Genomic DNA, 14,797 nt, shown 5'->3' with positions numbered 1-14,797 from the left:
AAATAGGAGTTATTCACATCCGAAGAAACAGGGTGTTCATATAAAAGTAATCTTTGTAGTCCAGTTTTCTTAAATATTTATGCACAAAAAGCATATTTATATATTTACACCGTGCAAACATTTCCTTTGAGAGGCATCATCCCATAACCATCTTTGCTCAGTTGGAGTTAAGAAGCTGTTCTTAAACTCTCCTTTTGTTTTGATCAGGATCGAATACGCTTTACTAGCAAGAGACAGTGCAATAGACACTTAAAACTGATGATCTCTTGGCCAAGAAAAATCTGGAATAGATGCTTAGCTTGGACGTAGTGGTGCATATTTCTTTTACCTGAATATCCAACAACATTTTTCTTCGTGAATATGCAAAAGATTGTTTGCCTTTAAGTTTGTTAGTGGATTAAATTCACAGCTCCTAAGCTGTGTTTTGAGAGGTCAGAACCACATTATATGTGGTATTTGAGTTAATAGATATTTGTAGTGGATCACAAGAGGCTGAGATTGGGCAGTAATTGCTGATTTGGAAGATATCAGGGCTACTGTGTTAAGTGGCCAACTCTTGTTTTAATACTGCATTCAAAAGTGAAAGGGGATGGTGCATCCTTATACTTGTCGAACAAAGAACACTTATGCCCTTTCTGAAATGCTGTACAAAAGTCTGCTGCAAGTGAACCATACATTTGTATGCCTGTACATACATACTGGTAACTAACATGGAAATTCAGCTGTCTTCATAGAAAAGCTGCTCTAACTTTCCAAGGAGATTGTCTTGTCATTTCTAACTAATCTCTAAAAACTCTCCAGTGCTCAGTTCATTTAAAGTATATGCAGTTTAGTAGCCATCCTGTCTTTTCAGACAGATTCCCATAAATAAAATCAGTGCAGAAGGTCCACGAGGTTTCATGGACAGAGCTTGGCTTTAACATATCTAGCTTGTGGTTCCGTTCCAGTGTGTGTGTGTTGGCATAGTGACAAAGTGCAAAACTTCAAGAATATTTACTTGATTTCAGCAGGCTTGTCCCAACTGAATTGATATGTATTCCCTGTTATTGCAGCCCTGGCTCTGATCTTAGTTCTCCTCTATCCTTGCCAATCGTGTTTTGCAACACAAATTTGAAATCTTGCCTGGTGAGACTCTTAACTGCATTTGCCATCTGAAGCAGTGAGAGCTGTAAAACACCCCATCCCCAGCAAGCTAACGGAGCTCCCCTGGAGCATTAGCTTTGCCTCAAGTTTCTCAGAGTTTTCACTAAAAAAAAAATGTAGAGAGTTATCTGCTTCTCGTTTTTCTTCTCTTGAAGAATAATTCATTTTCCAGCACTACAGAGGCCCCAGCAATAGGGTGCAAGTGGCACCTATTTCCAAGGGTTGCCAGCTGCCTCTCCCAGCTGGGACACCAGTGCTGCACCTGAGTCTGAGCAGAGGCTGAGTGGCGAGCACAAAATATCATCCTGCTGCCAGGGACCAAACAGCAGTTTTCTCTGTAATGATGACCATCCAGCTTCTCAGAAGCACTGGGCAATTTTAGTGGCAGCTGTTGGTGTTCAGCATTTGGGAAAGTCAAGGCCTAAGCATTAGTATGTTGCTATATTTTGTATATACTTGTTGCAGTCTGCAGAAAAGCAGATAATTAAGATCTTTCTAAATTTTAGGGTAATTAAACTTATTTGGGGCAGGACTTTTAAACTGACAGCGTTTCAGAAGAACTGTTTTGGATTAAATGCAAATTTAAATCTTAAGCAGGTGGCTGAGAGTAAAGGACGACGGAGTTGTAGTCGGGAGGGGGGGAATGGCTTGCTTTCATTTTCTCCAGCACCGCATTACCACACGTGTATCTTCGCTTGGAGTCGCTGAGCTGGTCACAGCTGAAACTGCAGAAACTTCTTGGCTTGGTTATTCCAGAAAGCACCGAGTCCTTGCTCCTGCTGGCACCTTTCACACTGTAACAGAGCAGCCTTGCTGTTAGCATATTTCACATGTACAGGCATTTGTTTTAATGGCTTGAGCAAAACCATGTTACAAGAAGCAGCTTTGTTTATTCTCAGATGATGGCAACGACATGGATGCAGATGGGATTGCTCAATGGGAGAGCGGGACAGAGGACTGAAAGAGCCCTCCTATGTCTCCCTCGAGTACCCTTCTGACCAGAGATGCTGTGACTGAACATCACTATTAAGGTGCCTGTAAGTATTAGAGTTGTCATGCTTATGGGGAGTAGTTGATTGCTCAGCCTAAGCTCTAATTGCTCATTCATGGCAGGGGCTAGGGAATGAAACTTCTTTGCAGGGCAAAGTAGCGTGAAGTGTCTGGCATCTAGGCTGCTGCTGGGCTGTGCATCCCTATAGAGTCCCCACACATAAATGTTCTCCCTGAGGGAACTATTGGTGGGGTTTTTTAGCAGGAGTTAAGTAAGGAAGGGTCTCAAGACTTGGGGCAAAAGGAGAAAGCTCTTAGTGTAGGCATTCCCAAAGCGTAATGCTGGGATGAATTTTAAAGATAAATTGTTCGTGTTTGTGAGGAAGGGCATAAGGTCTGAGTATCTCCTCTCTTAGGCTTCTCTTGGCAGCAGACATGAACTCCTGGTTTGAATTAGTTTTTCTGTCCCACAAAGGACCATTTATCCTGTAGGCTGCCTTTTATAAGATGCCCTTGACAAGAGGGCTTTAATGTCTTCTCAGCTGAGCCACTCTTTAAGACATTGTTTGCCTTGCAGCAGTTTCTCACCCATATTTAGAGAGCCCAGTGCTTAAGAGGGCTCTTTCAATAATGAAGAAAGTTAAGACAGAGAGAATTTTCACACCATTGACTTTAGATACCAGAGGTTTATCTGTAGACAAAGGACAAGCCAGAGCATTTTCCATCATTGATTGCATGTGAAATCCTAGTGTAAACATACGTTGGACCGCAATGCCTAAAATTAGATTCCCTCCCCTGTATTTTTATAAGTTCATGGATGTTCTGCCCCTCTCCATTTATAAGGTCAGGAACGTTGGCAGCCCTAGTTTTAAATTCCAGAGAAGACAGTCAGAACATCTGTTGAGGCTTTTGGAGCCCAGGGTTTTGCTTTTCATTTTAATTTGCGCCGTTGGATCTTTCAGTAAAGTACAGAACTGTGGTAGCACAGGGCCTTTCCTGATTAGGAAATGGAGAAGTAATAGTTTCTCACAGATGTCTCGATTTCTTGAATCTTTAAATCACATGCTTTATAAGGAGCGTGGTCTCTGTCTTTTATCCTAACTTAGGAAATCAAAGGATCCTCCCATGAATACCATTCCATTCCATTTGTTTGTAGATGGATGGAATTCATGAGTAGGAACCCTTTTGCAGATGCATCACATTTTTATATTGCATCTGTTGGCAGATGGAGAAGTAATTGCCTTGGGATAAATTCCATAACTGTGACAAGGTTAGTCACAGATGCAGTGGACTTTTTGTGATGGGTTTAAAGAGAAATGCTTCCATAATTACACTGTAATTGTCGTGGGGAGCTAGCAGAAGTGGAGTGCACATGTGAAGTTACAAGCTTTAAAATTATCATGCTTTGATCCTTTCAGTCATCATCAGGCTTTTGCATCCTGAGAGTTTTCTTGTGAGCTAGAGTTGACTTCTACTTTAATTAATAAACCTTTATACCAGTAGAGCTACATCTATTAATTTTACATTGAGTGCACTGCTGTACCTGTGCACGCACTCCCACAGAGCCCTGGCATCCATAGTCAGGCTTCATTTTGAGACTGAGCTTACAGTCAGGGAAGGCTTCTCTAGCTATGATTATCTTCTTTCCACTCTAGGAATATAAATTTAAAAGCCAGCTAGACAGAGTTTCTATTTGGATCATTTGTTGGAGGAAACAGCTGCTGCTTTCCTGACAGATTCAAGAATGGAGTGGGGTTAGAGGCTGGCTCTGGCTTTTGAGATGCTTGTTCCAGCTTACAAGTAGTGGGAGATCTCACTGTTTTTCTGGCTTAGCAATTTGCTCTGACTCTAGGGTTTGCTCCAGCCTGACGATTTTGGCTTACTTGGGTTGGGCTTTTTCACCAATACTGAAAAGCTAGAAGAGAGTTGCAGTTGGGATCATTTCCACTTGCGAAGGAGCAGAGCTCAGACAGTTGCTCTTTCTCTGCCCCCAAACTCTTCTGTTGGAATCTTATTACCTGAGGACTCAGATTAGGAAAGACTTATTTCTCTTTATACTGCTCACAGTATCGCTTACTTCCATCTCAATGGCCATAGCAAGTCCAAGATACACAACAACCATTTTTGTTGTGCTCCAGGCCACCACCTGGGCCTGAGTGGCTCACCAGGGTTTGGGCTGATACTTGTTTCCTATAGTGAAGCCAAAGGTGAGCTTTGCATGTTGGTGCCTTTCCTTCCACAGCAGTGGAAGTCTGAGGAAGAGGGGACTCACGTGGGTCAGTGGGGTACCCCTAGTCTGAAAGCTCTCTGGCTCACACACAGTTCCAGCTTCAAATGGAGGAAAAAAAACATGCTGAGCCCAGTATTTCTGCCCTGGGCAGCAGGGAAAGACAGGAGCCCAGGGGCAGGCAGGCCAGCCTGCTCTGGCCTGCAAGGACGTGGCCTCGAAGCACCCTCAGCCTTGGCTGAGGACCTCGGTGCAATTGCATTTTTCTGTGTCCTAAACTGCAGCGTGGAGTTTTACGATGTGATGATAAGTGCTTTGGGAGCCGTTGGGCAGTACAGTGAAGGTGATCTAGCTGGAGGGTGCTGCCAGGAAAGAGGTGGTCACCCCTTTCTCAGCCTGGCACTGGCACCAGCTGCCTTAACACTGAGCTGCTACTGCTTGCCCAGAAACTATTCTGGGGCTGTTTTGGTAACCCAGCGACCTGAACCAGCTCTCTGCAAGGCAAGTCAAGCAGAAATGTCAGGACAAGAGAGTGGGCAGGACCAGAGAGAAGGATACTTGAGGTGCAAGGGAGGAAGCAGGACTGTGTATCTAGGTAGACCAACTCATGCATGTCAACTCCCACCAAGCTCTACCCTATCTTCTGTTAAGGACAACTTCTGGGGTAATTATTTACTGGCCTGATTTAGCCTAAATAAAGGATGCTTAGCTAAGAAGCTACCACTTGAAGGAATATGTATGGACTAAAGGGTCACTGAGTGTATTCATATACATGAGTGCTTACTGGCATAGCACTACAGTACCACTTGTTTAGCTTGCAGGCCAGACGACCTTGCATGTTCTCAGCAAACTGTTCTGTTTCCCTAGGGATTTACATTCTAGCAGACACTGAGTTAATTTTTTTTTCCTATCTAAGCATTCCTTTTCCTTCTACAGCTAAAAATGCTCTTTAAAGTAGTTCCAGAGGGATGCCTGGAGCACACTCCATGAATTCTGTGCCATGCAAAGAAAAAGGCATTTCACGCGTTTCACGGAGTCACAGAATGGTAGGGATTGGAAGAGACCTCTGGAGATCACCTAGTCCAGCTCACCTGCTAGAGCAGGTTCGCCTAAAGCAGGTTGCACAGGGTAGCGTCCAGGTGGGTTTTGAAAATCTCCAGAGGAGACTCCACAACCTCTGCGCAGCCTGTTCCAGTGCTCTGCCACCCTCACAGTAAAGTTCCTCCTCATGCTTAGTTGGAACTTCCTAAGTTCATCTGTGCCCATTACCTCCTGTCACTGGACACCACTGAAAAAAGGCTGGCTCCATCCTCCTGATACCCACCCTTTTAAGTATTTATAAGCGCTGATAAGATCCCCCTCAGTCTTCTCTTTTCCAGACTAAAAAGACCCAAGTCCCTCAGCCTTTGCTTATATGGTAGATGCTGCAGTCCTTCGATCATCTTTGTTGCCCTGTGCTGGACTCCAGTAGTTCCCTGTCACTCTTGGACCGGGAAGCTCAGAACTGGACACAGTACTTCAGATGTGGCCTCACCGTGACAGAGCAGAGGGGGAGTATGACCTCCCTTAGCGTGCTGGCCACCTTCTTCTTGATGCACCCCAGCATGCCATTGGCCTTCTTGGCCACAAGGGCACATTACTGGCTCATGGTCATCTTGTTGTTCACCAGGACATCATACATCTCATTTGGGGAAGTTGTCATGTCGTCTCTGTGGCTGACAGCAGCCTTCAGAAATGTCACATTTACACAAAGGAAAAACAGGCTAAACCACGCCTAGGAAACATTGCATCCTTTGGAGCTCTCTAATATCCACCTGCATTCCAACCTCTGTAGTACCTGGCTCCTCAAAAGCAAGTACGGAAAACTATCTTGTTAAAATCAAAGTACCGTAAAACTGCTCACAAGCCTCTTTTCTGAAATGTGAGTGGTCAAGGCAGGAGAAAGGGTTTTCCAGCACTTCTCCAGAGCGGCTTGAATCACCCCAGCTTTGCCATGCATGAGCAGTGCTCCATTGCAGACTGTTGCCAGCAGCACATTTATCCCACACACTGTGTATTTTGGCCATGTGAGTGTGCACGTTCTCCTACATGGATTTCTGTGCATTTAACCAACGCCCTCTTAGTCACTGGAATTTTTCTTGAAGCAAGACCTCTGTGCCCCAACTGCACATTTCAGCCAGCTCCAATTGTTCATCAAGACAATACCACACCTCCCCGCCTGCCCAGCTGCAAGTCGCTGACAAGTTCAGTGCAGGCAGGATGGCCTTGACCTCCTGCCAGCATGAGATGAAGGATGGGTTGGCTCTGGGCAGTCCCCGGGGCTGGCTGAGAGCAGTGAGCCTAAACCAGCCATGGACACTGCCAGCTTTGCAGTGGCTGGGAACTGAGACACCACCGGCACTGAGAAAACAAATGTTTCCCATTTACAGAGAGTTCATGTCAGTGCAGCGCATTTCTTAGAGCAGCCCTAGTTCCCTGCTTGGGCAGCTGTCAGGAATTAGGTGGAGGAAGGTGGCCAGTATATTACAGTGCTTAAAGGCAGGAAGAGAAGTGAGGCCCTCACATCCATCTATTGTAAAGTTGCCACTTTCGCATCCTGAGCCCATGGGTGTTAAATGGGCCGTGCTTAGCTGAGTCATGGAAAAGAAGGGCGAAAACAAGCATGGGGAGCCTTGTCCCAGCTGGGGCGCCCTTGGGGAGTTGCAGAAACAACTGCAAATCCTTCACAGCCACACGTTCCTCCTTCTGCTTGCTGAGGGCTCGTTTCCTATATTTACCTACCTCTACCTTGGCTTAGTGCTCTCTGGCACTCATTTGCCCAGCCTGGCATTAAGTTGAGGATCAGGCTGAACAACAGAGTGCTAATAAATCATACTGGTGTTGTTCACTGAACGGCTTGAGGGTTATTTGTTTCATTGAAGGTGCATGGAGGATTAGGTGTGGGGCTGATTGACTGCAGACTCAAGTGAGCAGGATGCCCCTCAGCAAGAGTGTTTGCAGGGACTGGGGACACCTCAGCTACTTTCACTAGGCCTGACGTAGCACAAGGATCTTGAATCCTCCTTTGCCCTCTAAAACTTGAAAGAGAAGAAGGAAACATTAAATACAGACCCAAAGAGCGTCCGTTTCTGCTTGATGCCTGTCCACGTGAAGCGTTTTAGTTCTCCTGGAGCCAACACCATCCCGCTGTCTGCTTGATAATCCTTGAAGAAAAAAGAAAGATGCAATCCTACTAGGTGTTAACTCTAGAAAGTTATTTTTACAATGGACATGATTCCTCTTTGGTCTGATTTCTGGCATTTAATAGTGCCTTTTGGAACTGTCCATGCTTTGGGGTGCAGCAAACACATGCTGTTAACATGGATACAGAGTGCTAAAAGAAAAGTGTCTGCTTGCAAAGCGAGGTTCTGACCAGCCACTAGTTCAACCCTGCAAACACCATATTGCCCTTCCCACCTTCTGCCACTTAATGCTTACAACTGGATCACTAAGAGCTTCCCCCAACCTCTCACCCGTGCCCACCCTCACCAGGACAGCATGCGTGCCCTGTCAGTAGACATTTCCCCAGCTTCCACCTTATAACAAGATTTGTTCATACTAGGAACCTCCAATGGAAATCTGACCCACAATTCTCATTTGTGCACTACTATTCAGATGAAAACAAAAATCCAAGGGATTTTAAGTGGCTTTCCTACACCAGTGGGACTCAGGTGGGAACTTGGCACCCATACCTTGCAGACCTACTGGCACCAGCCATTTCTTACCAGCGAATGAGTGTTTGCAGCCCATTGCACAGTCAGTAACGTTCTACTGTCCCGAATTTGTAGGATGTTGTACAAGACCATACTGCAACCACAGCTGATCCAGCACGTCGTATCACAGAATCACACAGAATCGCAGAATGTTAGCGGTTAGAAGGGACCTCGAAAGATCATCTAGTCCAGCCCCCCCCTGCCAGAGCAGGATCACCTAGGGCAGCCACACAGGAAAGCATCCAGGTGGGTTTTGAATGTCTCCAGAGAAGGAGACTCCACAACCTCCCTGGGCAGCCTGTGCCAGGGCTCTGTCACCCTCACAGTGAAAAAGTTTTTCCTAATATTTTTGTGAAACCTCCTATGCTCCAGCTTGTACCCGTTGTCCCTTGTCCTATCACTGGACATATCAGTAGAACTGACAAAGCAGTAAACTCCCTTCTTGATTCACTCTGGATATATCTGGCACACAAATAAAAAGAAATAAATGGCGTACCATTTGACCCAAGAGTCACTTACATTAAATACAAGCGTTTCCTTGATGGGAAGCTCTTCAAATGTCTTTATGCTCTGGGGTGGTTTTATTTTGAAAGTGTTTATGTATCTGTTCAACAAAAAAATCAGGACAATTTTTGGTGAGAGTGTGAAGTGCGTAAGCAGGAAGCACTGTGTATTTCTCTGTTTCTTTAAGCAGTTGCCTGTCATCGAGGTAGTTTACACAAAAAGGACATGTTAACCAGACCCCACCCTAACCTCCCTCCCCAGCCCTGGGGCACTGCCCCTTTCACAGCACCCAATCCTGATGACCTGATGTTTGTCCAGTGCAGGGACGCTGATGGACCATCCCAGCCCAACAGGATCCTGGCAGTGGTGGCTGGTGGGACACTCAAGCCATGTGGGATATCTCTGAGTGGTTTTTTCTGTCCAGGTCCAGACTAGGCTATGCAGCAAGCTACAATTTCCAGCAAACTCAGTCTTAGTCTTGCTCATCTCACCTGACATTTTCAGTGCTTCCACAATTTGAGCTTGAAACAGAAAAATTTTCATTGCACAATGCATCAGATGCAGGCGGAAAAACACTTTCTGTTGCAAATATTGTATTGAGGGGTATGTAGTCTTTGCCTTCCTAAATAGATACAAGAAATGGAAGCGTTATTCCTGGGACCATGTAGACAGTCGTGCCTACCTTGGTGACAGCATGCGTTTGTCACATTAGTACCTGCTCGACGTTTGCTTGCAGCAGGTCGCCTAGCTTTTTCACCAGCTCGGAGAACCTTGGCCTGTCGTTGGGATTGCTTCGCCAGCAGTCCAGCATGATTTGGTAGCTGTGAGGACAAAAGGCAAATGAGCACATGGTGGGGTTACAGCTCACTAGGATCCAAGGCAGCGCAGTATCTCACAGCTCATCATTGATATAACTCCTGAGCCTGCCTGATTTTACAAAGATGCTCTCCAACACCATTAAGGCTTCTTACTAAAAAAGTAAACTTTCCATGAAAAAAGAAAAAAAGCCTTCTTCCCACATGTGGGCAGACCACATCAAAAGAATAATTTAGCCAACTAGTCATACTTGCTTTTATTTATTCCTAATTAAACATTAAACCTTTGTATTAAACATCTATTAACTGGCAATGTTTAGGTTAAGGCATCCTAAGATGACTTATACAAATGTGTCACTTCCTTGTGTTGGTCGAGTCAAGCTTTCCTTCCTGCAATAAAATACATGGAAGAGAAAAAAACCTCTTATCTACTGTCACTAGGATAATAAAATTAGCCAATGGGTTATACTCCCAGATAGGTACGGCTGGCTCGCTTCCTTTTTCTCCTTCTAGAACTTGTTAAGTGTTGCTATTTAGAGTCATGACATAGCACTCAAAAAGACACTGAAGACACCCTCACATACTTGATTTTGCCTCCAGGGTAAAATACCCTGGATATGTTCCAGCTCCTGGATGATTTGTGCCACAGGGTGCATGTTTGGTGTGCTGCAGGTGCCCAGGGCTGAGGGGCTGCAAGCTCAGGGTCTCACTTGGACCCTCCCACTGCCAAGGTCTCCAGAAAGGTGTTGGCCATGCAGCAGCAGCTGGAGGCTGCACCTGAAGGCAGGGAACTGGGAAGCAATAGCTGATGTGGTGGTGGAAGGGCTCAGACAAACCCCGCAGGCGATACAAGCTGGGAAGCTGCGGGTCCCCGTCACCTTCCTCTGCCATCAGACATCGTCTCCAGGAAAGGGTGGACCCTCATCCCGAGTGTTTGCGAGGAAGCCTCCACTGTCACTTCCTAAGTCAAGACGACGTCTTGTCACATTCCTTCAGCACTTATCTGTGTGCACGTCGGTAAAAACCTGGAGAGGAATGAATGACCTTCCTCCTCCGGGCTGCTCGCTCAGCTCCCCTCAGAGCCCAGCCCTGGTGATGCGCTGGGCTCTGGTCCATGTCCTCTCCTCACCCTCTCGTACCCTACAGGAGGGCCAGGGGGCCAAGGGGAGGGATGTGAGAAGATGCTGATGACAGCAAGAAAATATGAGGCAGCATTGGGTTGTTTTTCTTATGTTGGGATGGGATGCTTTTTGTGGAGACTAGTGCACTATCTGCAAGGCAGCCCAGGAGGGCAGTGGAACACAAAACAAGCAGAAAAAGGCATCTTACATCTCCTTGGTCGCTTGCTCCGGGGCTCGCATTCTTGTGCCTTCCTTCAGTCTGCTGCAGAAATCCTCATCTATTTGGACTCCGGGGTAAGGAGAGGCACCTGGAAGTGACATTGGGAGAACTGGGTCACACATGCCTTGAGCTGGGCGCCTGTGACCAAGCCTTAGCCCTACGCATCCCCCTCAAACACTCAGGGTGTGGAGCATCTCCGCAAAGAGCTGGGACCCCTGTGGGGTCTGGGCCACACCAGCTGCCACAGGTAAGGAACTGCTGCTGGTTCTCCAAGCCCCGATCCTTGGGAGAGGACTATTGGTGATGCTTACCTGGCCTGAATGCCAAAAATACACACGAGTTTGACTTTAAAAGTATCCCTCAGGAAAAGCCAGGTATGATCTCTCTATTGTTTTGTACCATCCCCAGTTCTAGAAAGCAGAGTATTAACAAACCCCAGATGCTCCAAACCACCCTGAAAATAAAATTTTAAAAAATCAGTTTTAAATCATATCACATTTGCACTAGTTTTCTAGTTTCAGTGTTTTTAAGATGCATCCTGATTATGTTGTTGGTCTTTTTTTCTTTAGAAAAAAATATCGGGAAAAGGGAAAACGAAAGAAATAAAAAGACCTTTCAGAGAGTCAGGCAGTCGCCAGGTTCAAGGAGCTGGGGCTTTAAGAAAAAAATAGCAGGTATTATGAGCCTGCCATAAAATCCCAAGAGTTGGCAGCTTGACCAACAACACGTATTTAAACTAATAAATGATTGATTGTCCTGAGAATTGTATAGTATTGTTTCCTCTGCTGTTCGCCTCTTTTGTCAGCCTCTATGTTGAACCCAATTAAGATTCTTCTATTCTGACAGTCATTGTTGTTTCCCGCTCTGTGTACATCTTGTATCCTGCCTTTTCCACGTGAAAGAAACGGGGGGAAGGAAAAAAAAAAAAAGCTTCACTGGGTTTTAATTTCGGATTGCATGCTCTAGTTCATCCTGTGGCATCTGTGCAGATGCTGGTTCACCTGCTGCATCCAGCGGCCTGGGCGAGGGGAGTCCTGGGTCTCTTCTGGGCTGGGGGGACCAGCCTGAGACCAGGCTGGAAATCGGGGTGACACAGTCTGAGACATGCGAAGATCCCACAAGAAAAATAAGAAGCTTTTGAGGGAGCACCCAGCCCATGGCACTCGGTGTCTTGAATGCTATCTGTGGCACAGGAGACGATGCCTCTGTCCCTGGCAGCTGCCGACACAGCCCCCCAGATCTCTGTTATCCCACAAGGTCAATAAAAACACTTAAAAGTTTGCCCGATTTTCCTGGTTTGTGCCTTCAAAAAATCCACTGTGACTGCTCCAGCCATGCTGCCCTGCCTCTACCAAGGGTTCCTAAAACAAAAAGAGCGAAGCTGAAGTTTTTGCCCGTAGCAAAGAAATAGATGGTAAAGTGCTCAGATAGCTGTGCTATCCATTGAGGCTTTCAGCCTGGCAAGTCAGCTTTCAGTGCCCTTACAAGCACCAAAACTTCCAGTTCACAGGGCTGTGATACACATAGTTCTCCTCTCTACCCCCCCACCCCACCTTTGCCAGATTTAGGTCTTTCCTTACTAAAGACCTGGCAAAACCTCGTTGAAGGTAATGGATGTATTTCTGCAGGGGGAAATCCCCGCCACTGAGTCAGCTCCTGGCATGCAGAGTTAACATACCCAAAGAAAATATCTCCCACAGCAAGACCCCGTAGGACCAGACGTCGCTTTTTGTATTGTAGATTTTATCAAATATGGATTCTGGAGCCATCCACTTGAGAGGAAGTCGAGCCTGGAGTAAAAGGGACAAACCTGGCTATTATTTTCAAAGCCTACAAGAACTTAATCGTAGATGAATCAACTATATATTGTTACGTAAATAATGACCATTCAAACAGGAACCTGTGGGATTTCCTTACAGGCAGCCCAGATAAACCCACACTCATTCAGACACTTTCTTGACAAACCGTTGGAGTAAAAGGCTATTTTTAAAATATGTGTGGCACAAAACACCAGACATTGGAAACCTGTGACCAGAGTGGCCTTTTCTTTACAGGGATGTAGGGATATGCAAGAAAACAGATCTCTTTTCAGCATCCTAGAAACAGGGGAGTGCAAATCCAAGCGCAAATCACTCCGTGATGGTGTCAGAGATATTCTCAGGGAAATTTTCCAAGCCTGATTTGCAGGAGTATATTGGCAACCCTTGAAGTCCCCTCAGCACAGCCTGTTACCGTCTCCTGAGCAGTACCCAAATTATGTGAAGAACATTTCTCAGCTACTACGTAGAGCTGTAAATCTTGAAAGCTATTTATGGACAAGGGAATAGCTAGCAGGTGGGTGAGACCTCCAGAAAGAGACTCTCTGTGTGACCACAATGCCCACACCAAATCCTCACAGCATCAGCAGGCGCAGGCACAGTTTACTGGCCCAGCCCTGTCAGGGGACTTACTGTGCTGTTTGCAGCAGAAGCAAAAAAAGCAATGAGTAGGTGCTGGAGGCAGAGAGTCCCACTCCGCTGTCTGAGGCACCACAAGCGGTGCCTGGCTCTGGTACGGGTGCACCCAGGCGGCTCAGCACCTTGTTTTGGAGTTTACTGAGTAAGGGGATTATGCTGAGACAGCCAAGAAACATATCTAAAACATATCTAAAGTATTTAACAAGGCAGAGCGGTGAAACGGTTAGCATGTGCAAGACTTGGGCTTGAAGACAGAAATGCCTTCCAGAGCTACAATGCATCTGGATAGCTCATCTTCACATAAAAACCGTGATAGCTGTCGAGCTCTTTAAAGTTCAGGAAATGTGAATGTCTGCAGAACATTTTGGTGGACAGTTTGAAATGCTATGTTATAAACATTTGGGTAAATAGCTTCTTGACTTACATCTCCTTTTCTCACATAATCAGGATTCTTATAAATATCTCTTGCGAGGCCAAAATCACAGATCTTCACGACATTGTTCTCAGATAAAAGGATGTTTCTGGCTGCCAGGTCACGATGAATGCACTATAATAAAACAGTTTCACAATCAAACTGCATTTCCTTAATCCTGCCTACAAATTTCCTGACTGTCTCCCATATCCTTTTTAAGATGATGATGATGATTATTATAGAGATCAGTTTAATATTTTTAGGGAAGTTGACTATATTTGCTTGAATTTACTGTGAACAGTGGCAATTCTTAAAAAAACCCAAACTTCCCAAATCCAGAAAGTGATAATTTTTTAAGCCCTTTGACATGTGCAGGGAAAGCACTGATTCATTTGGAGCTCCCTACCTAATAGATGTTGAAGAGAAGAAAAAAAATCCCACCACACCCAAAAGATCTTCCCTGAATGAATGAGCTTGACCCACTGCCTTAAGCCATGATCCTGTGTTTATGGACTTCAGGGACTTGGATAAACACACTATTATATTTATAACGCCAAGAGGAAAACAGCTCTTCCTTTGGGAGCTCTCCCAAGGAAGGTGTCACTAAAACATAGACACGATTTCACCTCTGAATCCCGTTCTTCTGCAAGGAAAAAATTCCCAGCCCCAGACTCACCTTTCTGGAGGATAGAAACTCCATGCCTCTGGCCACCTGAAAGCTGTAGGAGATCAGGTCCTCCATAGTGAGGGGCAACTTGTAGAGCTCATCAGCATCTGCAAAGGTGCAAAACAGAATTTGTTGCACAGATTGCTCAAAGGCAGTTAATTACATCTCTTACAGACCCTAGTACTCCCATAAATTCAGTCTCCATAGAGTAGTATTCGAAGGTCAACCCACTGTCACTGGAAACAAAAATAGTGCTTGCTTTATGCCCCGTGCTTTGGACACTGCTGTGTTTTCCCCAAAGATAAGGAGCAGTCAGAAGAAACAATCACACATTTTCCTGTCAGATTTAGTAACCCTGGAAATAATCTTTTTTTAAATCTTCTAGCCTCTGGACATGACCGTGTGAGCGTCTCCCACGGATGTTTATTAGGGTGATAAATGAGGAAAAAAATTTCAGGGATGCACAGTATGTTGTAAAAATATCACAGAC

The 14,797-nt window shown here is 45.5% G+C and overlaps 1 protein-coding gene across 1 annotated transcript in view; it reads right to left on the bottom strand.

Moving 5' to 3' along the window:
- Positions 1-1,732: 1,732 nt before the first annotated feature.
- LOC104280341 (vascular endothelial growth factor receptor 1) overlaps positions 1,733-14,797 on the bottom strand; it is a gene marked incomplete at its 5' end in the record, with an annotated part of 42,318 nt that continues 29,253 nt past the window's right edge. Inside the window, 9 exons of the mRNA XM_009877959.1 lie at positions 1,733-1,937; positions 7,472-7,563; positions 8,632-8,716; positions 9,108-9,238; positions 9,332-9,437; positions 10,761-10,860; positions 12,451-12,562; positions 13,653-13,775; positions 14,317-14,414. Coding sequence (XP_009876261.1) covers positions 1,733-1,937; positions 7,472-7,563; positions 8,632-8,716; positions 9,108-9,238; positions 9,332-9,437; positions 10,761-10,860; positions 12,451-12,562; positions 13,653-13,775; positions 14,317-14,414 — 1,052 coding nt within the window. The remainder of the gene's footprint in view (positions 1,938-7,471; positions 7,564-8,631; positions 8,717-9,107; positions 9,239-9,331; positions 9,438-10,760; positions 10,861-12,450; positions 12,563-13,652; positions 13,776-14,316; positions 14,415-14,797) is intronic.

The sequence above is a fragment of the Apaloderma vittatum genome, unplaced genomic scaffold (genome assembly GCF_000703405.1).
Source record: "Apaloderma vittatum isolate BGI_N311 unplaced genomic scaffold, ASM70340v1 scaffold2741, whole genome shotgun sequence".
Lineage (NCBI taxonomy): Eukaryota > Metazoa > Chordata > Aves > Trogoniformes > Trogonidae > Apaloderma > Apaloderma vittatum.
Note: the sequence above shows the minus strand (reverse complement) of the source record. Positions and strands in the feature narration are given on the sequence as shown.